This window comes from Hyperolius riggenbachi, chromosome 3 (genome assembly GCF_040937935.1).
Source record: "Hyperolius riggenbachi isolate aHypRig1 chromosome 3, aHypRig1.pri, whole genome shotgun sequence".
Lineage (NCBI taxonomy): Eukaryota > Metazoa > Chordata > Amphibia > Anura > Hyperoliidae > Hyperolius > Hyperolius riggenbachi.
The window spans coordinates 29422111-29446241 of record NC_090648.1 but is presented as its reverse complement, the minus strand read 5'-3'; the positions used below and the strand labels follow the sequence as shown (position 1 = coordinate 29446241).

At 47.8% G+C, this 24131-nt stretch overlaps 1 protein-coding gene across 1 annotated transcript in view; it reads right to left on the bottom strand.

Annotated features, from left to right (window-relative positions):
* Positions 1 to 24131, bottom strand: part of LOC137560894 (phospholipid scramblase 3-like) — an 84031-nt gene that overhangs the window by 23962 nt on the left and 35938 nt on the right. The window contains exons 4-6 of the mRNA XM_068272053.1: positions 11476 to 11567; positions 7705 to 7732; positions 5279 to 5436 (exon numbers count right to left, since the gene is read on the bottom strand). Of these exons, the coding sequence (XP_068128154.1) occupies positions 5279 to 5436; positions 7705 to 7732; positions 11476 to 11567 (278 nt within the window). The remainder of the gene's footprint in view (positions 1 to 5278; positions 5437 to 7704; positions 7733 to 11475; positions 11568 to 24131) is intronic.

Below are 24131 nucleotides of genomic sequence, written 5' to 3'. Positions count from 1 at the left end.
GTCCCAAGTCTGCTGATCAATTACCTCCTCATCGCCCGTTCGATTGCCCCATTGATCTACGTGCTGGTTGTATGCCCCCTAGGGGTCACCTGTATAACTTGTCCGGTCCAGAGAAGATGGCTATGCAGGAATACATTCGTGATAACTTGGCCAAGGGGTTCATCCGGCCATCCCGGTCGCCTGCTGGGGCCGGTTTCTTTTTCGTTAAAAAGAAAGACGGGGGTCTTCGACCTTGTATTGATTATCGGGGCCTCAATAAAATCACGGTGAAAAATCGCTATCTGTTACCCTTGATAGACGATTTATTCACGCAGGTCACAGCCGCAAAAATCTTCTCTAAGTTGGATCTGAGGGGGGCATACAACCTAATCCACATTAGAAAGGGCGATGAGTGGAAGACGGCCTTCAACACACCCGACGGGCATTACGAGTACTTAGTGATGCCCTTTGGGTTGTGCAATGCGCCAGCCGTCTTCCAAGAATTAATCAATGAGGTATTCCAGGAGGTATTGGGTAGATTCGTGCTGGTATACCTTGATGATATACTAATCTACTCCAATAACCTCTCCAAGCACAGGGTCCACGTGAAGTTTGTCTTGAACAAATTAAGACAAAATAGGCTCTATGCTAAGGTGGAAAAGTGTATTTTCGAGGTGACCACTGTCACGTTCCTTGGGTACGTAATTTCCACCTCAGGCCTTTCAATGGATCCTGCCAAGGTTACAGCTGTGTTGGAGTGGCTACAGCCAGTGGGGTTAAAGGCCCTACAAAGATTTTTAGGTTTTGCGAATTATTACAGGAGGTTCATTAAGGGGTACTCCACGGTAGTTGCCCCCCTTACCAGTCTCACGAAAAAAGGGGCGGATACCAACCACTGGTCCCCTGAGGCCGTGGCGGCATTTTCTCTTTTGAAGGAATTATTTTGCTCAGCACCAATTTTGAGGCATGTGGACACATCCTTTCCCTTTATCGTGGAGGTTGATGCCTCAGAGGTTGGGGTGGGGGCGGTGCTGTCTCAACGGTCTGGCTTGCAGGGCAGATTACACCCGTGCGCTTACTTCTCCCGTAGGTTCTCACCTGCAGAGAAAAATTACGATATAGGCAACAGGGAACTTCGGGCAATTAAATTGGCGTTTGAGGAATGGCCCCACTGGTTAGAGGGGGCAGAACACATGATCACAGTTTATACCGACCACAAGAACTTGGAATACATCGAGGGGGCGAAGAGGCTATGTCCCCGTCAGGCCCGATGGTCTTTATTTTTTACGAGGTTTAGGTTTATAATTACGTACACCCCAGGCAGCAAAAACGTCAAAGCAGATGCCCTCTCCAGGTGTTTTGAACCAGAGACAGCACAGCCGCCCGCTCCTGAGTCCATTATCCCGCGGAAACTAGTGTTAGCCGCCACGGAGACTTGGGAGGATTGGACGGAGGTTTTGGGCCCCTTTCAACAGGATGTTCCTGAGGGAAAGCCCGAAGGGGTCATGTTTATCCCACTGCCCTTTCGTTTACAAGTCCTTAATCTCTTTCACGCCCATAAGAATGCTGGTCATCCTGGAGCTGCCGGAACGCAGGATCTGATTGCCAGGTGTGCTTGGTGGCCTTCTTTGGCAACAGATTGCAAGGAGTATGTCAGGGAGTGTGCGGTCTGTGCCAAGAGTAAACCCTCCCGGCTGGCATCTGTAGGTAGGCTGCAGCCTTTGCCCACCCCGAGTGAGCCATGGACCCACTTGTCCATGGATTTTGTGGGGGAGTTGCCCAGGTCTGAAGGAATGTCGGTCATTTGGGTGGTAGTCGACCGTTTTAGCAAAATGGCCCATTTTGTGCCCCTGAAAGGACTCCCCTCGGCTCAGGAACTGGCCGAGTTGTTCATCATTCACGTCTTCCGGCTGCATGGCATTCCGGAAGACATTGTGTCGGATAGGGGAGTCCAATTTGTGTCTGGATTCTGGAGGGCATTTTGCCACCAAATGGGCATGAAATTGTCTTTCTCGTCAGGCTACCACCCACAGACTAATGGGCAGACGGAACGTATCAACCAGTCTTTGGAGCAATTCCTAAGATGTTACGTTGCGGAGGCACAGAGTGACTGGGTAAAATTTTTGCCCTTCGCGGAATTCGCACAAAATAATTTGAAGAATTCCTCATCTGGGTTCTCTCCATTCCAAATTGTGACAGAGAGGTCACCCAAATTCTCCCCTTTTCCAGTTGTCTCTTCTCCATTTCCAGCACTAGAGGATTGGCAGAGGTCACTCAGGGACAATTGGGGAGTTGTTAAGGGGAACTTGCAGAAGGCATTCCAGAGTCAGAAGGGTCAAGCAGACAAGAGACGGTCCGTGGAATGGAAGTTTCAACCAGGGGATTTAGTCTGGGTGTCCACACGTCATTTGACCCTGAAGCAGCCTTCTGCCAAACTGGGTCCCAGGTTTGTGGGTCCATTTCCAGTGACCAAAAGAATTAATAACGTCACTTACGCCATTGATCCTCCTGCCAGCATGCGGGGCGTAAGGTCGTTTCATGTGTCCCTACTCAAACCTGCGGTGCATGTGGGGGGGGGGGGGTACTGTCAGTAAGCGTGGAAGCGCAGCCGCTCGCTCTCAGAGCGGGGCGGCTGCTTCCACATCCAGCGTGGCAGAGCACGGGGAGTCAGCCGCCTCCACTCAGTCTGAGGCGGCTGTCCCCGTGCAGGGCTTGGCGGAGCACGGGAAAACCGCCGCGTTGGACGCGGCGGTTAGCGCGCATGGCCCTCTGGCTGTTACACCGCAGAGCGGTGTTGGGGTGGCTGGGACACGTAGTCCCCCTAGGTTAAGAATGACGCGCGCGCGCACTGAGGCAGAGCATATATGCCAGCCAGAAATGAGTCAGCTGACCAGGTTGGTCAGCTGACCCTGGCTTCTCTCCTGATTGGTCCAGCACTTAGGGAGGTGCTGGAGAGGCCTCCGTGTATATATACTGCCAGCTGTTCAGTTGTCAGGTGTCTGGCGTTGCGATCACATACGTGGGACCACCCAGATCCGTAGTCAGATCCGCAAGTGTGCCGGGACCAGCTGGAGCTGTAATCCTACACTTAGCTAGATTTTGTTGATAGCTTAAAGTACTAGTTTGATTGTGATTATCTGTTATGACTTCCTGCTTGCCTGACTATCCTCCTGAACTCTGATCTTGCACCTCGATATTTCTGATACTCTGTTGCCGAACCCCGGCTCGTCCCTAGACTCTGTTTCTGCCTCCTGATTTTGTACCTCGATATATCTGATACCCCATTGCCGAACCCTGCCTGCACTTAGACTCCGCCTTTGTCTCCTGTTCTTGTACTGTATCTGTCCGTGTGTGTACGACCTGGCTTGTCCGACCTCGAGAACCGACCTTACCGTTAGAGGCGGTTCCTCACTCTGTTAGCGACCCTTCCTCCTGAGGGTTACTTTCAGACTATCCTTCCTGCTGTCAGCCCGACTCCTCCCATCTTGGAGAGTCCGGGTCTGCAGAAGGAATCTGTGCAGTACTCCTGACTGCGCTGAGGCTTGTCCTCAAAGTGTTACTGTTACACCAAAACACTACACTCTACTCAGGTGAACAGAGGTTAGCTGGTATATCGGATTATCGGTGATACTGCAGATCACTTATAATCAGGTATACATCTGTATTTCCAGTGATACTGCAGATCACCGGTAATCAGATCCTCTCTGTGCTTCACTGATCGTTACAGTATGGTGCCGATATTTTATTTGGAAATAAAGGTGCATTTTTTCAATTTGCGTCAATCAGTATTTACAAGTCCATAATTTAAAAAATTATATTAATATATTCCTTTGACATGCATATTTAAAAAGTTCAGACCCTTAGGTAACTATTTATGTTTTTTTTTATTATTGTAATTTTTTATTTTTATTAACATTTGTATTTGGGTATTTTGATGTGGGAGGTAAACAGCTAATTTTAAATGTTAAAAAATGTATTTATTTAATGAAAAGTGGTTGTGGGTGTAGTTTTACTATTTCGCCACAAGATGGCCACAGTCAAAAAGTCCTGGGAACGATCGCTCTCGCTCCCAGGAAGTAGAATGAAGACAGGGAACCTTTTGAACTCAGAAAAACCGCAGCATCTGAAGAGATGCTGTCATCTTTTCTGCGGGGGGCTTCGATCAGTGAAAGGGATCTGTAATCCCTTTCATTGATCGCTGAGCTAATGGCCGGTGGTGGGAGCGTGCATGGGAGCCCCCGCGGGAGCGCTCGGCCCACGGGAGTGCGCGCAGCCTAACTGGCCGAGAATATTCATCCAGTTGGGCTTAAGTGGTTAAGGAAGTGTCCAGATCATCCACTTATTATGCTTATTCCCCTGCGGTGTTGCTGGTGTGCGGGACCCCACGTCGGCACCTCACGAGTCGCAACTTCCCCGCATGCGTATTTCCGTCTTCTTCTCGGCAATCCCCAGTGGTGATTTCTTCCTCCTTCGTCGCTTCATGTCCTTCAGTGATCACATCCCCCGGTGTGTCCCTCTGATGACGCTGCGTGCGCCCCCTGGTGTTGGGCATTTGCAGCGTCATCACATCAGGCAGCACATTTTTTGTTGTATTGGACTCAATATAAAAAATTCTAAGTGAAAAAAAAACCCAAAAACAACAAAAAACATCTATTGGCAGCATTACTTCCCATCACACAGAATGCATGTTGTGGTGTGTTAAAGTGCAGACGTCGGCAGCCACAACACAGTAGAACCCATCGGGAAACCATTGGTGTCATGCGATAAAATGTTCCCATACACGTTACACGTTACCCCCAGTATACGTTGGCCAGGCATAGGTGCCCCCAGTGTATTTAAACCAGGTAGCTTCCTCCAGTATAGTCAGGCATAGGTGCCCCCAGTATAGGTTTGTCAGGAATAGGTGCCCCCCGTATGATTTAGCCGGGTAGGCCTCCCAGGATAGGTTAGCTAGGTAGGTGCCCCCAGTATAGGTAGCCAGGCATAGGTGCCCCCAGTATAGGTTAGTATAGGTTAGTATGATTTAGCCAGATAGGTCCCCCAGGATAGGTTAGCTAGGTAGGTGCCCCCAGTATAGATAGCCAGGCATAGGTGCCCCCAATATAGGTAGCCAGGCATAGGTGCCCCCAGTATAGGTTAGCCAGGTAAGTCCTGTAAGGGCCACCATACTCATTTTTGCCCAAGGCCCCATTACCTAAAAGTTTCCCTGTTTGCCGGAGCTTTTTTGTCCACAAAAGTGATGGTGTTTTCTTTCAGTTTTTGAGTTATTTTGACGGTTTTAAAGCAACAATAAACTTACATAAGTCTCCCCTCCGCAGCAGCCACCGCTGGAGTCCAGGCGCAGGGAGACCACATCCCTCCTATGAGGGTCTCGGAGGAGCAGGTTGAGTGATGGTCCGCAGCACTCCGACTCCTGACGTAAAGAGAACAGAGTCTGCCCCGTCTTGGTCTGAAAAACTGAGGGTTGGAACAGTGAGAATCACACAGCTCCCTCTGCTGGCTGGAGCAAAGACTGCAGAAAGGCTTCATAGATCATAGGCCTGAAGGCTGGTTCACACTCAGGTCGCAAATTTTTGGTGGTTGCGTCTTGCGATTGCCTTCCAAGCCGTGGCGTACCCAGTGGTGCTCATCACAAAGTCGTGATCACGTTATAGCCGTGATTCACAAACATTTTCTCACTATCCGACATTGTGATCCGAATCCATGATCGGGAATTGGTCAAGGAATTCAATCACGGATTCAGCCGTTATTCCGCGTATTCGGGGCGTGATCACTGAAAAAATATCCGTGATTAAACCTGCCGACTTTAGTGGTTAATAGCAATGCTCCCTTAGATGCTATAAACACCACATTTGCATGATATGTTAGTAGAACAGTTGGAACAAGGGGATTTTTTTTTTTTTATAGAAAATCGATTTTAAAGGTTCGAAGTATACATTTAAATGTGGTAATGACAGTTAATGTATTTACCGCACTTACATGTTTACTATTTCCTTTGAAACTTCCTTTGGACGTTTAAAATGGATTTTCTCAAAAACTATAAGGTCTTTTTGAATTTTTTTTTTAAGTTGTAGCCACTGATCACCTTTACAATCTATGCTAATTTGGTGATTTGGTGAATTTTTTTCACATTGTTCCCACTGTTCTACTTAACATATCCTGCAAATTTGGTGTTTCTAGCAAGTAAAGGGGCTTTGCTATTGACCGCTAAAGTTGGCGGGTTTTGGCGGTTTTTAATACAATACAATATACAATACAATAACATTTCTATAGCGCTTTTCTCCCATAGGACTCAAAGCGCTTAGGCTCTCTCAGATTCAGTAATTAGTAGGATGAAGTATTCACACAACAAAAGTTATATTTCTGCAAATGCCAAACTGAACAGGTGGGTTTTCAGTCTGGATTTAAACACGTCCAGGGATGGAGCTGTCCTGATCTGTTGAGGTAAGGAGTTCCAAAACGTAGGGGCAGCATGACAGAAGGCTCTGGGACCAAAAGTTTCCAAGTGGACTCTGGGTATGACTAGATTATTAGAACCTGTTGATCTGAGAATGCGGGGATTGCTACGCAGCTGCAACATGTCTTTCATGTATCCAGGGCCTAAATTATTCAGGGATTTAAATGTCAGTAGGCCGATCTTGAATAGGACCCTCCATTCTATAGGTAGCCAGTGAAGGGAGTGCAGGACTGGCGTTATGTGGCAGTGACGGGGTTGGTTGGTTAGCACTGTCTGGCAGCAGTATTCTGTATCAGCTGTAGGCGGTACAAGACCTTTTTTGGAAGGCCAGTGTAGAGAGCATTGCAGTAGTCCAGTCGGGATGTGACGAAGGCGTGGACTAAGGTTGGCAGATCTTCTGGGGGGATGAGGTGCTTGATTTTTGCAATGTTCTTCAGGTGAAAATAGGATGATTTCACCACAGCAGAGATTTGAGTTCTGAAGTTTAAATCCCAATCAATTAGAACTCCCAGGCTACGCACATGAACAGAGCTGCGTAGATCCGTGCCTCCTATTCCCAGTGGTGAAGACTGCAAGTTAAGTTGTTTTGTTATCATGCTCTGCCCTCCAATCAGAAGGACTTCAGTTTTGTCTGCATTTAGTTTCAGCCAGTTGTCATTCATCCATTGCTGTAGTTCACGTAAGCAGGCGTTTATAGTTAGAGTTGGGTCTGTCACACCAGGCTTGAAGGAAAGATATAGTTGGGTGTCGTCTGCATAGCAGTGGTATGTCAGGCCATGTTTTTGGATTAGTTTACCCAGCGGTAACATGTAAATTGTGAAAAGCAGGGGAGAGAGGATTGAGCCCTGGGGCACCCCATACTTAAGTGATACAGGGGTGGACAGGAATACTCTTTTCATTTGAAATTTTAAAATCAATTTTCTTAAAAACTATTAGGTCTTTTTAATTTTTTTTTAAGTTGAAGAGGGGGGGGGGGGGGGGGGCTTGGTATATGTTGTCTGTAAATAATCAGCATCGGGTGTTAAATCCTTAGGTAAGCCACTGCTTCCAAAGGAATGAGAATTGCAATGCAATTGCGGCCGAATGCTGCATGCAAGAATGGTCCCATAGGGATACATCGTTACAATGTTTTGCTGATATCCGGCCGATCAGCAAATTGCTGAAACACTCCTGAAAAACGCCCGCAGTGTGAACTAGGCCTGAAGTGCCATCTAAAATTCAGCTTTAGAAATCAGTAGCTCAGAGCAATCCCCACTCACTGCTCTCACCTTTATCCTTCAATATAACCTCTTCCTCCTGAGAACAAAAGAAAATTAGTTAAACAACAATATTCTCATTTATTATTATTGCTTTTAACACTACAAATGGCTATAAACAGGCCCATATTTACATCATGGGAGCCTATAGGCACAGATGTCCTGGCACCCTAGACTCCGCGCTCCATGTAAGTACAAAACCCTGCCGAACAGCACTGCAAGTGTGCTGGCTGCAAGGGCGGAGCAATAGACATAGCAGCCATAGCATCTGCTATGGGGCCCTGAAGTATATAAGGGCAAGGTAGTACTTGAAGAGGAACTTCAGCCTAAACAAACATACTGTCATTAAGTTACATTAGTTATGTTAGTTAAAATACATAGGTAATATAATCTCTTACCCACCCTGTTTTAAAAGAGCAGGCAAATGTTTGTGATTTCATGGGGCAATCATCTTTTTGGTTGAAAGGAGGTGACAGGGAGCATGGGACACAGTTCCAACTGTCCTGATCACTCCTCCCAGCTGCGCACGCTAGGCAACGAGAGCAACAACATCAGAAATCCCATCATGCTTTGCACAGCATCAGAGGAAAAATGCCTGGGCAGATTTCTTTGATGGGGCGGAGCTTAGTTTCTTTGCAGCTAAATATGAAGCTTTGGTAAGAAAAACAAAGTTCTGATCCTGTGAAACTGTTGAAAAAACACAAAGCCTTTTCAGTGCTGCTGAGTAGATTTTTAGTCTGGAGGTTCACTTTAATGTATTCACCATTAACTTCTGTTTCTCCTGCCTCAGACTTTGTCTCAGTGCCCATGAACTATATGCATTTTTGAATGCATGAGAACGTAAATTGCCCAAAGAACTCATATCCATAGGGTGTGTGTGTGTGTGTGTGTGTGTGTGTGTGTGGGGGGGGGGGGGTGGCATTGCTTAAACCCCTGTTCATTCTGTCAGCATTTGCAGAACGCATAGAAAAGCAAGGAAAATGCAAGTTGAAAAACGCATGCGTTTCTATTGCGTTTTTACATGTTGCAAGGTAGTGCGTCACACAGGAAACAATGGGAAACGCACACTAAAACGCAATAGTACGCATTTTTGATACGCGTCCATACACTTTCATTGTGTCCGTTTCTGTGCGTGATGCACAGAACTGACTGCAACAATGCAGATGAGAAACGTATGCGTCTCATACGTATAGATGTGAACGAGGCCATTAGAAAACATTAGCAGACATTTCTATGCGCAAACTCAGCCCGTACGCATTCTGGAAAAATGGCTTGGAACGCACATAGTCTGAACAGGGCCTCAGAGTGCCTACATCTGAGGGCCCCTTAAAAGTTTTGCTATGGGGCCCAATGATCTCTAGCTACGCCACTGGCTGGCTGTCTCAGCTGTCACTTCTCCCTTACTTCCTTTGCTCATTATAGGTAGCTGCAGGTGTCCTTTAGCATTAGGTAGCAAGAGCTATCCTCAGTGTTTCATTACCTAGAGGTGCCCCCGACTAAAGGGAGATCTCATCAGTGGAATGCCGAGAGCTGGGTGAGTAACCTCTCATTTACACTCTCATCAGGATTGTGCATAGGGAAGAAGGTAGGGAGGCACTGGGGAAGGGGAGTGAGCTGCCTCTCCATCATCAGGTGCCTGTAGGCATGAGCCTACAGTGCCTTATGGTAAATCCAGCCCTGACTATAAATAAATGTCAGCACTACATACAGCACTACATCCCAGCCAGGGCACTATCTGCAAAGAGTTTGTATGTTCTCTCCGTGTCTGCGTGGGTTTCCTCCGGGCACTCCGGTTTCCTCCCACATTCCAAAAACATACGGATAAGTTAATTGGCTCCCTCTAAAAATTGGCCCTAGACTACAGTACTTACACTACATAATATAGACATATGGCAATGGTAGGGATTAGATTGTGAGCTCCTTTGAGGGACAGTTAGTGACAAGATATATATATATATATATACACTGTACAGCGCTGCGTAATATGTCGGCGCTATATAAATACTAAATAATAATAATAATAATAATAAACGCCTTAGTAATTTAAAGTGGACCTGAAGGGAAAATTGCACATTGCATCGATCATCTTATAGTAAAGTACGTTATAATTACCTGTGGGGTATTTTTTATCTTAATCTCTCCTGGAGATGTGTGCCCGGCGACTTCTGGCGCATAGCCCCGCCCCTTGCAACAAACCACCATTTTGCCTAGCTCTAGTAGACAGAATACCATTGCATTTTGTTGCAAGGGGGCAGCATCGGATTGGTCGATTTTCAAGCTGCATACATTTGCAATATTTACATAATCCTGGCTCAGCTCAGAGTTGTTTGGGTGCCGCTGATCATCAATCAGTGTTGCTTGAAAGTTTTCACACTGAAAATGCTATTTTCGATTTCGAGAAAATATTTGTGAAAATAAATGGTATTTTCGCATTATGGCAAAAGGTCACAAGAGAGCTAAATAATCAGTATTCTTCACAGCCGAAATGCGCAGTAATCATTTATTGTTAGCCCGAAAATTGGCAAAAATGTGAAAAAAAATCACAAACTTATTACAAAATATTTTTCAATGGCATTTTTGCTCTTAGGCTGGATCCACACTATGGGCTTGATTCACAAAGTGGTGCTAACTGTTTAGCACGGGTGTGCTAAACAGTTAGCACGTGAAGTGAAGCGCAAAAGTCCGCGATCGTGCGAATCGCGGCACTTTGCGCAAAGTCTGTGAACGGCACTTCACGTGCTAAGTGTTTATCACACCCGTGCTAAACAGTTAGCACCACTTTGTGAATCAAGCTCATAGTGTGGATCCAGTCTTAAAGTGTACCAGAGATAAAAAGCTATAAAAAATCGATACTTACCCAGGCCTTCCTCCAGCCCCATAAACCCGTCTGAGTCCCTGGCCGCCCTCCCGCAGTCTGCCGTTCAGCCGCAATCAGCCCCAGTAACAGGCTCAATCAAGTCAAGTCTGGCTCTTAAGGCTGGTTTCACAGTAGGACGATGCGTTTTAGGGGACGTTATGGTCGCATAACGTGCCCCTAACGCAACGCCTGGTGCTCTCTGATGTGGACGTCAGAGTGAGCCGCGTTGTGCAGCTCACTCTGGCGTCAGTGATGCCGTGATGCGCACTCTTGGACGCATGCGGCATCACGTGGTCCCGCCCCGGCCAATCGCCGCACAGAGCAGCCGCTCCAGGAAGTAAACACTACACGTCACTGAGTGCAGTGAATATTAATTAGCCATGTGCCTGGCCGCTCTCCGCTCCTCCCCAACATTACTGAGCATGTGCAAGCAGTCTAACGCGGCTCTGCCGCTTATAAAATACTGCATGCAGTACGTTATATTATGGCGCAGCGTTACTGTGTAACGCAACGTGGACACTGTGAACATCCCATTGATTTTTCATTGCTGTGCGGTGGGGTGCGTTACAGGCTGCTCTAACGTGCGCCTGTAACGTCCCACTGTGAGACCAACCTTAGTGCATGCACGGACCTACCGCACATGCACAGAAGACCCAGACTGGACGCAATTGAGCCTGTTACTGGGGGCTGATCGCGGCTGAACGGCAGACTGCGGGAGGGCGGCCAGGGACTCAGACGGGTTTATGGGGCTGGAGGAAGCCCCGGGAAAGTATCGAATCTTTATGGCTTTTGATCTCATGTTTACTTTAAGTCAAATTAAACATAATTTTTGCAAAAATTAATGTGAAAAGGATATCGGCATTTCCACTCATTACTGTTAATCATCCCTGCTGTAGACTCCCTTTTGGACTGGCAGCATAACTGACCTTTACAAGAACCTCCAGGCCAGGAGGTAGCACTGCGGTAGGAGGTCCGGAGAACTGGTTATGAGGCTGAGTCTGGATGGGGGGCGGATTTCCTGTAAAAAGTCATAAAAAAGGAAAAAAAAAAAATAGCATTGTAACCAAGTAGAATAAATAGACTTGTTTACACACAAAATATTTTGTCAGTTACTATGGTTCACCTGCTAGTGGCGCACTTACATGGTTTCTGTCTATACTTTTGGGCCACCAAGATGCACAGTCATGAGAGCCCCATCAACATTTTATTTTCAAAAGTTTTTTTTTTTTTTTTTACCTTTTGAAAGACAACATGATAAGCATAAAACAGCCATGAATTGCCCCAGCAGGTGCAGTGAAAGTAAAAGAACTTACATAACAACTTAGTCATGACTCATGAATTGATATCAGTAATAACAAAAACAACTTTAGTAATCCTGAGCAATAAGTAACAAAAAATGACACAGGTGAGACATAGGCTACAATAAGAAGGACACAGATCCAAGTCAGTAGCAGTGGTGCTCAGCAGAGCTCGAATATTCGAGTAGCTCGAATATTCGAGCTCTTTTTTCAGCTATTCGAGCTCGAATACCGAGCTCGAATAGCTGCAGCTACTCGAATGGGCTATTCGAGTGAACTCGAATAGCCCATTCACTATTCGAGCTATTCGAGCTAACAGTGCTATTCGAGCTCGAATACCGAGTTCGAATAGCGTCATAGCCCAGATTGATGTCCTTAGAGCCAATCAGAGGGTTCCTAGGCCCTCTGACGGCAGCCAATCACAGAGGGCGACCCTGGCCAGCCCCTACCCTATAAATAGCGGCCGCCATGTTCCGTTTTTCCGTCCTTGCCTGACTTTGTACAGAGAGAGATCTGCTCCTTTGTGCTTTGGCTTAGCAAGAGCTTTATTGTGGTCAACTACCTAGCGTTTTTGCTCACATACACCTCCTATATACACCTATATTGTTGTTAGTTAGATAGAGATTGTATTTTAGTTAGTAGCTTGTGTGTTACATAGAGACAGACACAGCTGCTGCAGGCAAGCTTACACTGCTTTAGGCCTCAGGGCCTTGCCTGTGTGGGCAGCTGTCCTCCTGTGACTGTCCTCTGTTAGTTTATTATACCAGTGTTTCTGCTGTCCTACCTTTACTACTGAGTGATTGTATTTTGTAGTAACTGTACTAGGACACTCACTGTCACTGTTTGTTCATAGCTCCTGCGTGTGTACGTGCAGTACACACACTCTATTTCCTTCTGATTACTATTGATTATTGTAATTTCTAGTTGTACTTACTAACTACTTACTACTAGGGACACTCAGTCACTATTCATAGGCTAGCTCCTGCGTGTGTGTGTGCGTGCACTCAGTACACACACTCTATTTCCTTCTGATTACTATTGATTATTGTAATTTCTAGTTGTACACTTACTTACTACTTACTACTAGGGACACTCAGTCACTGTTCATAGGCTAGCTCCTGCGTGTGTGTGTGCGTGCACTGTCTGTACAGTACACACACTCTATTTCCTTCTGATTACTATTGATTATTGTAATTTCTAGTTGTACTTACTAGTAACTACTTACTACTAGGGACACTCAGTCACTGTTCATAGGCTAGCTCCTGCGCTGTGTGTGTGTGTGTGCACTGTCAGTACACACACTATTTCCTTCTGATTACTACTGATTATTGTAATTTCTAGTTGTACACTTACTTACTACTTACTACTAGGGACACTCAGTCACTGTTCATAGGCTAGCTCCTGCGTGTGTGTGTGCGTGCACTCAGTACACACACACACTCTATTTCCTTCTACTTAATCTGATTACTACTGATTATTATATTTTCTAGTTAGTGTACTAGGGGACACACTCACTGTTCACACTTATACTGATTACTGAAGTATTGTAAGACTGGGTGCCGCCACCACCAGCACCTGGGGATGTCATCATCAGCAGCTCTGAGGAGGAGGAGGAGGATGCGCTTGTGGGCCTTGCAAGGAGGCGCATCATTGCAAGCATTGGCAGCAGTAGGCAGGTCCCACAGCCTGCTGGTGTCTCAGGCTCAGCAGCAGCAGCAGCAGCATCTGCCAGTACCACCACCAGCCGCACCCAAACCCCCGCCCCAACCACCACAGGGAGACAGGCAGCAGCGGCTCCAGGCCGTAGGGGGTTGTTTTTGTCACCAATCTGGCGATTTTTCACCATGCCCACAGTGTACAGCAAGTACACCACTTGCAACCACTGTCAGCGGAAGTTGAGCAGAGGTGCAGACCCCTTAAAGTTCAGCACCAGCTCACTCATCAACCACCTTGCTGCAAAACATTTCCACCAGCATGAGGAGTTCCAGAGGCTGAAGGCATCTGGTGCTGGCAGTGGCACCACACCCATCACTGCACAGCCTTCAGCAGCAGCAGCAGCAGCAGCAGCAACAGCAGCCACCCGCCCTCCTGCTCCTCCAGCAGCACCAGCAGGAGTGCGGAAATTCACTGCTCCTCCCCCCTCTGCAACTCCTGCCGCCGACACTGAGGCCTGTTCTGGCAGCCAGTCCTCAGTGGCCTCCTCTGCTGTGTCCGCTGATTCCCGTGCCAGCAAAAAGCCACGCCAGAGCCTTTTGAGCGAGTCCTTCCAGGGGGTGGTTAGGGCTCTGCCTCCCAGCAGCCGTCGCGTGCGTCAGCTGAACGGCTTGCTGGCACGGGCCATGTGCTCCCAACTCCTGCCGTACACGCTCGTGCAGGAGGGGAGTGACATGCGTGCGCTGCTTGCTTGTGCAGCCCCAGACTGGCAGCTCCCCAGCAGACACTTCGCCCGCAAGGCCATTCCTGCACTGCACCGCTTTGTGATGGCCAATGTGGAGCAAGGGCTGGAGCACGCGGTTGGTGAAAGGGTCCACGTCACCATGGACTCCTGGAGCAGCCGCTTCGGGACAGGCCGCTACCTGTCCTTCACTGTCCACTGGGTCAGCTTGGTGGAAGGGGGTGAGGATGGGAGAGCAGCAGCGGGCACAGCAGCAGCAGCAACACAGTGGGTGGTGCCACCCCGCAGGGTCAGGGGAACTGCAGCAGGTTCCTCCGATCCTCTGCCATCCTCCGGCACACCTGGCCAAACCCCCCGCTTCAGCAGCAGCGTGAAGGCCCGCCACTGCCAAGCGCTGCTGCAGTTGGTCAGCCTTGGGAAGACCAAACTGATGGCAACCCATGTGTTGGCCAAACTCCAGGAGCAGGAGAGGATTTGGCTGACCCCCAGAGGCCTCAGAGTCGGAGAGGTGGTGGCCGACAATGGGGCCAATCTGGTTGCCGCAATAGACAAGGGAAACCTGACCCACATCCCCTGTCTTGCCCACGTGCTGAACCTGGTGGTGCAGAAGTTCTTGCTCACCTACCAGGGGAGGGGCGAACTGCTGGAAACGGCAAGGAACGTTGTGCGTCACTTCCGGCGCTCGGCTGCAGCCTGTGCGAGCCTGGAAGACGTGCAAAAGGAGCTGGAGCTGCCACGCCATCGGCTGATCCTTGACGTTCCAACTCGCTGGAACTCCACCCTGGCGATGTTGGAGCGTCTGGTTGAACAGAAGCACGCTGTCAACCAGTACCTTGCCCAGGCCACTGTTTCCGCCACTCAGAGAAGGGACAAGACCAGCAACATCCCGTCCATCGTCCCCGATGATGACTGGAGGCACATGCAGCAGGTGTGCTTAGTGCTGGCTCCCTTTCTGCAGGCCACTAACATGGTGAGCAGGGACCATGCTATGGTCTGCGAGTGGGTGCCCCTGGTTTGTCTGCTGAACAGGGCCCTCGATGCTTTGCTGGAACAGGGAGCGGCAGCCTTGGACCAGCAGGAGCGGCAAGCAGCTGCACAGTCCACCTCTGAGGGGGAAGGAGGACTTGGTGGAGGTCCCTGACCTTGCTGCTGATGAGGGGGATCAGCACAGCGCAGCTGAGTTGGTGCGGGGGTGGAGAGAGGATGAGGCGGCAGAGGAGGAGGATGAGGACAGCACTGCCGTCGATGTGCCAGCACACGTGGCCCGCCTCTTCCCAATGGCAGCGCACATGCTGACGTGCCTGCGCAAGGACCCCAGGGTGATCCAGATGAAGCAGAGGGAGGACATCTGGATCAGCATGATGTTGGACCCACGCCTCAAGGGGAAGTTGAGCCAGTTCCTGCCGCCTGCAGGAGGAGACCCAGCGCAACAAATAAGGAGCTTGCAGCAGGCCCTTGTTGAGCGCTTGGAGGAAGCCTTCCCCCAGCCTTCCACCCCCACTGTCCAGCCAGCACAGAGGCAGCAGCAGGTGCCTGCATCCAGCAGCAAGCGCCCCACAGACCTGCTGTCTCTCAGCAACGAGCTCTACAGGACTGTAGAGGCTCCGGCAGCAGTGACTAGAGAGGAGGTGCATGCAGCAGCATCCTCCTCCGGTCACAGCCAGCGCCTGACCCGAATGGTGGCTGACTACATGGGGTCCTACAGCGGGCTTGACAGCGATGCCCCTGTTGATCCCATGGAGTATTGGGTCAAGCGCCTGGAGATCTGGAGCGAGCTGGCGCAGTACGCCCTGGAAGTGCTGTCCTGCCCCCCTTCCAGCATGCTGTCCGAGCGCTGCTTCAGTGCAGCTGGTGGCGTGGTCACCGAGAAACGCTCACGTCTGTCTCACAAGTCTGTGGACAGACTGACGTTTCTCAAGATGAACCAGGTGTGGGTGGAAGGCGAGTTCCTGGCCCCTGTTGTCGGCGAGAGGGGGACATGAACTGGCTGCCGGAAGAACCATCGTTAATGTGCCTTACTACCCTTTACCACCTCCTGGCTCCTGCTCACTAAGCCAGCCTGGTTCACTTTGACTATTACGTCGCCTGCAGCCACACATTTTACATCTACAGTGGGCTGCTGTGTACTGCCCTTCTGCTGTCTGTCTGTCTGTGTTTCCCACTGCCAGGGTACACAGATTTACCTTCTGCTGCCGCTCTGCCACCAGCTATTACGTCCAACAATAGCTATATCTGTGTAATTTGCTGTAAAAAAAAAAAAAAGTAAACCATTAAAAAAAAAAAAAAAAAAAAAAGGTTTAATTTTTCTGAGGTGCCCGGGTTGAAAACTGTGTTGTCCCAGTTGTGTATTGGACACGATGTGGGCTGCACGACCGCTGTCTGGGACCTCCTGTTGTGTTTATTTACAGCCCTGGTATCAACACTAGGTACCAGGGCTATTATGTCACGCTGCCTACCTACCTGCTGCCACACTCACACTACTTCTCCATTCCTCCTGCTGCTGCCTGTCTGTGTTTCCCACTGCCAGGGTACACAGATTTACCTTCTGCTGCCACTCTGCCACCAGCTATTACGTCCAACAATAGCTACTCTCATTACTCCTCCATTCCTCCTGCTGCTGCTGCTGTCTGTCTGTGTTTCCCACTGCCAGGGTACACAGAATTACCTTCTGCTGCCACTCTGCCACCAGCTATTACGTCCAACAATAGCTACTCTCATTATTCCTCCATTCCTCCTGCTGCTGCTGCTGTCTGTCTGTGTTTCCCACTGCCAGGGTACACAGAATTACCTTCTGCTGCCACTCTGCCACCAGCTATTACGTCCAACAATAGCTATATCTGTGTAATTTGCTGTAAGAAAAAAAAAAAAAGTAAACCTTTAAAAAAAAAAAAAAAGGTTTAATTTTTCTGAGGTGCCCGGGTTGAAAACTGTGTTGTCCCAGTTGTGTATTGGACACGATGTGGGCTGCACGACCGCTGTCTGGGACCTCCTGTTGTGTTTATTTACAGCCCTGGTATCAATGCTAGGTACCAGGGCTATTATGTCACGCTGCCTACCTACCTGCTGCCACACTCACACTACTCCTCCATTCCTCCTGCTGCTGCCTGTCTGTGTTTCCCACTGCCAGGGTACACAGATTTACCTTCTGCTGCCACTCTGCCACCAGCTATTACGTCCAACAATAGCTACTCTCATTACTCCTCCATTCCTCCTGCTGCTGCTGCTGTCTGTCTGTGTTTCCCACTGCCAGGGTACACAGAATTACCTTCTGCTGCCACTCTGCCACCAGCTATTACGTCCAACAATAGCTACTCTCATTACTCCTCCATTCCTCCTGCTGCTGCTGCTGTCTGTCTGTGTTTCCCACTGCCAGGGTTCACAGAATTACCTTCTGCTGCCACTCTGCCACCAGCTATTACGTCCAACAATAGCTATATCTGTGTAATTTGCTGTAAAAAAAAAAAAAAGTAAACCATTAAAAAAAAAAAAAAAGGTTTAATTTTTCTGAGGTGCCCGGGTTGAAAACTGTGTTGTCCCAGTTATGTATTGGACACGATGTGGGCTGCATGACCGCTGTCTGGGACCTCCTGTTGTGTTTATTTACAGCCCTGGTATCAACGCTAGGTACCAGGGCTATTATGTCACGCTGCCTACCTACCTGCTGCCACACTCACACTACTCCTCCATTCCTCCTGCTGCTGCCTGTCTGTGTTTCCCACTGCCAGGGTACACAGATTTACCTTCTGCTGCCACTCTGCCACCAGCTATTACGTCCAACAATAGCTACTCTCATTACTCCTCCATTCCTCCTGCTGCTGCTGCTGTCTGTCTGTGTTTCCCACTGCCAGGGTACACAGAATTACCTTCTGCTGCCACTCTGCCACCAGCTATTACGTCCAACAATAGCTACTCTCATTACTCCTCCATTCCTCCTGCTGCTGCTGCTGTCTGTCTGTGTTTCCCACTGCCAGGGTACACAGAATTACCTTCTGCTGCCACTCTGCCACCAGCTATTACGTCCAACAATAGCTACTCTCATTACTCCTCCATTCCTCCTGCTGCTGCTGCTGTCTGTCTGTGTTTCCCACTGCCAGGGTTCACAGAATTACCTTCTGCTGCCACTCTGCCACCAGCTATTACGTCCAACAATAGCTATATCTGTGTAATTTGCTGTAAAAAAAAAAAAAAAGTAAACCATTAAAAAAAAAAAAAAAAGGTTTAATTTTTCTGAGGTGCCCGGGTTGAAAACTGTGTTGTCCCAGTTATGTATTGGACACGATGTGGGCTGCATGACCGCTGTCTGGGACCTCCTGTTGTGTTTATTTACAGCCCTGGTATCAACGCTAGGTACCAGGGCTATTATGTCACGCTGCCTACCTACCTGCTGCCACACTCACACTACTCCTCCATTCCTCCTGCTGCTGCCTGTCTGTGTTTCCCACTGCCAGGGTACACAGATTTACCTTCTGCTGCCACTCTGCCACCAGCTATTACGTCCAACAATAGCTACTCTCATTACTCCTCCATTCCTCCTGCTGCTGCTGCTGTCTGTCTGTGTTTCCCACTGCCAGGGTATACAGAATTACCTTCTGCTGCCACTCTGCCACCAGCTATTACGTCCAACAATAGCTATATCTGTGTAATTTGCTGTAAAAAAAAAAGTAAACCATTAAAAAAAAAAAAAAAAAAAGGTTTAATTTTTCTGAGGTGCCCGGGTTGAAAACTGTGTTGTCCCAGTTGTGTATTGGACACGATGTGGGCTGCACGACTGCTGTCTGGGACCTCCTGTTGTGTTTATTTACAGCCCTGGTATCAACGCTAGGTACCAGGGCTATTATGTCACGCTGCCTACCTACCTGACTGCCTGCTGCCACACACTCCTCCTCCTCCTCCTCCTGCTGCTGAATTTACCTCCTGCTGTCTGTGTGTTTCCACTGCCAGGGAGCACATACAATGGCGCTTAAAACATGCGTGCGCCACCAGCTATTTATTACGCTCAAAAATGGCTGCATTTCTTTAAAAAAACAAAAAAAATATATATTCTTTTTATTAATACTTTGTGATATTATTTTTAGAGGTGTCCAGGTTGAAAACTGTGTTGTCCCAGTTGTGTATTGGACATGATGTGGGCTTCACAACCGCTGTCTGGAACCTCATGCTGTGTATTTACGGCCTGGTACCACCGCTAGGTACCACACAGCCTATTATGTCTCGCTGCCTGCCTCATTGACTGCCTGCTGCCACACAATCATCCTCCTCCTCCTGCTGCTGCTGCTGAATTTACCTCATGCTGTCTGTGTGTTTCCACTGCCAGGGAGCACATACAATGGCGCTTCCAACATGCGTGCGCCACCAGCTATTTATTACGCTCAAAAATAGCTGCATTTCTTTAAAAAAATATATATAAAAGAGAAATAAGTGAAGAAGAAGAAGACGATATAGAAGAAGAAGAAGATATAGAAAAAGAAGAAGACGAAATAGAAAAATAATAATAAGAAGAGGATATAGAAAAAGAAGATATAGAAAAAGAAGATATAGAAGAAGAAGATGAAGAAGAAGAAGATGAAGAAGATGAAGATGAAGAAGATGAAGAAGAAGATGAAGATGAAGAAGAAGAAGAAGACGATGAAGAAGATGATGAAGAAGATGAAGATGAAGAAGATGAAGAAGAAGAAGATGAAGAAGATGAAGAAGAAGAAGATGAAGAAGATGAAGAAGAAGAAGACGATGAAGAAGAAGATGATGAAGAAGATGAAGATGAAGAAGATGAAGAAGAAGATGAAGAAGAAGATATAGAAGAAGAAGATATAGAAGAAGAAAATGAAGAAGAAGATATAGAAGAAGAAGATATAAATGAAGAAGAAGAAGAAGATATAGAAGAAGAAGAAGATATAGAAGATAAAGAAGAAGAAGAAGAAGTATATACACTACTGAACAGAATTTTGGACACAACTTCTCTTCTCTTTCCACCTTTTTTTTTAAAGGAACATCCCCACATAATCACTTGCTGTTGTTACTTGGGAAAAAAGATGTTTCTTGCATCATTCACCCTCAAAACAAGTGTTGTAAGCTATATAAGGCCAATTCGAATAGTCAGCTCGAATAATGAGCTCGAATACTGACTCGAATAGTGAGCTCGAAGTCCGAGGTCGAATCGAATAGCAAAAAATATTCGATTCGAATATTCGACCGAATTCGAATAATTTACTATTCGAATTCGACCAAACTCGAATAATAAAAAGGGGTATCCGAGCATCACTGGTCAGTAGTAGCAAATCAAGCAGAGATACCATGGGGGCGAAGGCCCACATTATCTGAGTAGGAAAGCCACGGCTGCCAGGCTCTAGTGAAGACCTCCCTGGTGTCATTAATGTTGGCTAGTAGCCTCTCTGAGGTCATGGTGTCCATAATGATTTTTTTGTGAGATCTACAGAAAGAGTGAGTTGTTGCCACTGCCTAGCTCTGTGTGTGGGGAATTTCCAGCCCAGAGGCTTATCGCCAAGAAGGAGCGACTAAGCATCAGGGGCTACTGAGAGGCCTCAAATGGTGCCTATGAGGGCCGCTATATTTGACCACTATTGTTGAACTCGGGGGCAGCAGAACCACCAGACGTGTGCCATGGAACCCACATTCCCACAGTTTCGAAAACAGAGATTAGATAAGAATGTCCATCAACATTTTGATAGGCCCTCTGTACATTCACTGCCCCTATAACATTGATGACCCCAATCTGCCAGTAGACATTGGACAACCCCCCTACATACACACACCCTGTAGCAGCACAGTTGTATAGAACAGAGTTCCTCAACCCTGTCCACAATGCTCACTCATGTTTTGCAATTTGCAGAAAACCACAAACATTCACAGGTGAGGTAATTAGTGTCTCAGCAGAGCTGATCAACTGCCTCTGTGGATTTCTACAAGACATGCACTGTAGGTGGGCCTTGAGGACAGGGTTGGGGAACATTGGTGTAAAAGCATGCCTGTCCACCATGACACTCATCTCATACCCCCATATCACTGACTTACATAGCTCCCAACTGTCCCTCCTTTAGAGGGACAGTCCCTCTTTGGGGACCCTGTCCCTCTGTCCCCCTCATTTGTCCCTTTTTCAGGACTCATGAACAGATTTATGTAAATATATGCATTTTTCTACTGAAAATTTGTGTTTAAATGACTCTAAACTTTATAACTATCCTTTAAATTGATATATCTCTTATTTTCAAGCGTTAATATGAAAGAAAATGAGCCAGGATAGAAAGGACCAGTGTGGTTTGAATTATAAAACAACATATTTTAATTATGAAATCTTCAAAGATTGCATGACTAGGGGTGTGTCGGGTGTGGTTAGAGGTGTGGCAGGGGTGTGGCTTAAGTGTCCCTCTTTCTGATCTGAAAAAGTTGGGCGGTATGCTATGTTACCACAGTATAGACTGTTATAGCCTAACCACATCCTTCACCAGGGGCCCCCAGTGGCTACAAGAGGAAAAAAAAAATTCAAATCGGCCTTATAGTTTTTGAGAAAATCGATTTTAAAGTCTCAAAGAAAAACAAAATACACATTTAAAAACCTGCCGACTTTAATGGTTAATAGCATATCTACCTTAAATGCTAGAAACCCTAAATTTGCAGGATATGTTAAGGAGATCATTGGGAATAAGAGGAAAAAACAATTTTTCAAAAAGACCTTATAGTTTTTAAGAAAATCGATTTTAAAGTTTCGAAGGAAAAAAGTATAATTTTAAATGCGGTAAATGTCACTTTTAGTAGCAAACCTAACGGTAGTGTAATTTTACATGCATCAAACGAAAGCGCAATACATTTCCTGACGGGGTTTCCAGGGGGTCTATACGCAGCCGCAGCGCTTTGGCCAGGGATCGCTATACAGCCGCAATATGGCTGTATGAAGATCCCTGGCATTTTTTTCCTATTTTCCCAAAAAAATTTTTATGTTTAGAGTGTGGGAATTTATTTTTTTTTAAATTATGTGGGGTCCCCCCTCCTGAAACTTTTTAACCCCTTGTCCCCCATGCAGGCTGGGATAGCCAGAATGTGGAGCTCCGACCGATTGGGACTTCACACCCTGACTATACCAGCTGCAAAAAAGGTCCCCTAATGCCGATTTTTGTTCCGTGGTATATGTTGGGGGGCCCCCCAGGTTTATTTTGCCCTGGGGCCCCATTGTTGCTTAAACCGGCCCTGTCCTTCACAATAGTACCGCTATCCCCTTTTATAGCTATGCTCCCCCTTTGCTAATGCTATGTTCCATAGCCATGCTTCTTCATGTAAAGCCATGCATTGCCCAGGCAGAGCTGTGGAGATAGGCAGCTGTTGTCATAGCTACCTATCTTGCCACATACTGCAGGTTGTATTCTCTAGCCTGCTTCTTGTTACTGGAGCTTCTCTTGTTCTCTTCTCCTCGTATCTCTACCAGTCTGACTGATGTGATGTCAGAAGAATGTTGACAGGAAAGAGGAGGCAACCTGAAGAAGAGAAAGGCAGGGGATTGCACCACACACTGAGGAGGGAAGCCATGGCAACACCTTCTTCCCTGCCCCGCTGTGCATGATAGTCATTGGTGGCTACCAGAAGGAGCTCCAAAGGAGGAACCCTGTATTAACCACTTGAGGACTGTAGGCTTACACCCCCCTAGTGACAGGGCCGCCATCAGAAATTTTGGGGCCCCTCACACATCATCAGGCTTGGGCCCCCCTCCCTGGGCCCACCCTCTGGTTGCTGTGCCCGCCCACTAGCCACCCCACCCCTGTGTCCGTGTGCGAAGTGCACTGCTGCAAAAAATGTGAATGGCTTCAACACTGAAGAAAGCAGCATGCACAGCATGATGCAGCAAAAAGTAGCCGTGGCCATGGCATGTTGTGGGTGGAGCCAAATACTAGCAAAATACAGGTAGTTCCCGGTTAACAAATGAGATAGGGACTTGTAGGTCCGTTCTTATCCTTTATCCGTTCTCTTTTCTCCCCCTCTTTTCTTCCTGTGCATCTCTTGTCCCCCTCTGTCTCACCTCAGTTTGTGCCTCTTTTGTGTCCCTCTGTGTGACCTCATGTTCCCGTCTCATCTCTTTTCTCCCTGTGCCTCTTTTGTCCGCCTCTGTTCCCCTTGTGCCTCTTTTATCCCCTGTGTTACCTCTTGTCCCCTTCTGTCTCAGCTCGTCCCCCCGCCCTAGCAAGATATAGATGCTCCCAGTATAGGTATCCAAGCATAGGTGCCCCCAGTATAGGTAGCCAGGTATAGGTTCAACCAGTATAAGTAGCCAGCTATAGGTGGTGCCCTAGTATGGGTAGCCTGGTGTAGATACCCCCAGTATAGGTAGCCTGGTATAGCTGGTGCCCCAGTATAGGCCAGCAAGATACAGGTGCCACCAGTATAGGTATTCAACTATAGGTGGTGCTTCGGTATAGGTAGCCACGTATAGTTGTCACCAGTATAGGTAGCCTGGCATGGGTGGTGCACCAGTATAGGTTAGCCAGGTTCAGGTGCCCCCAGTATAGGTAGCAAGCTATAGGCACCCCAGTATAAGTAGCCAAGTATAGGTGATGCCCCAGTATAGGTAGCCAGGTACAGGTGGTGCCCTCAGTAAAAGTAGCCAAGTATAGGTGGTGCCCCAGTATAGGTAGCCAGGTATAGGTGGTGCCCAAGTATAGGTAGCTAGGTATAGGTGGTTCCAGCCCCAGTATAGGTAGCCAGATATAGGTGGTGCTCCAGTATAGGTAGCCTGTAGCCAGATATAGGTGGTGCCCCAGTATAGGTAGCCAGATATAGGTGGTGCTCCAGTATAGGTAGCTAGGTATAGGTGGTTCCAGCCCCAGCATAGGTAGCCAGGTATAGGTGTTGGCCCAGTATAGGCAGCCTATAGCCAGGTATAGGTGGT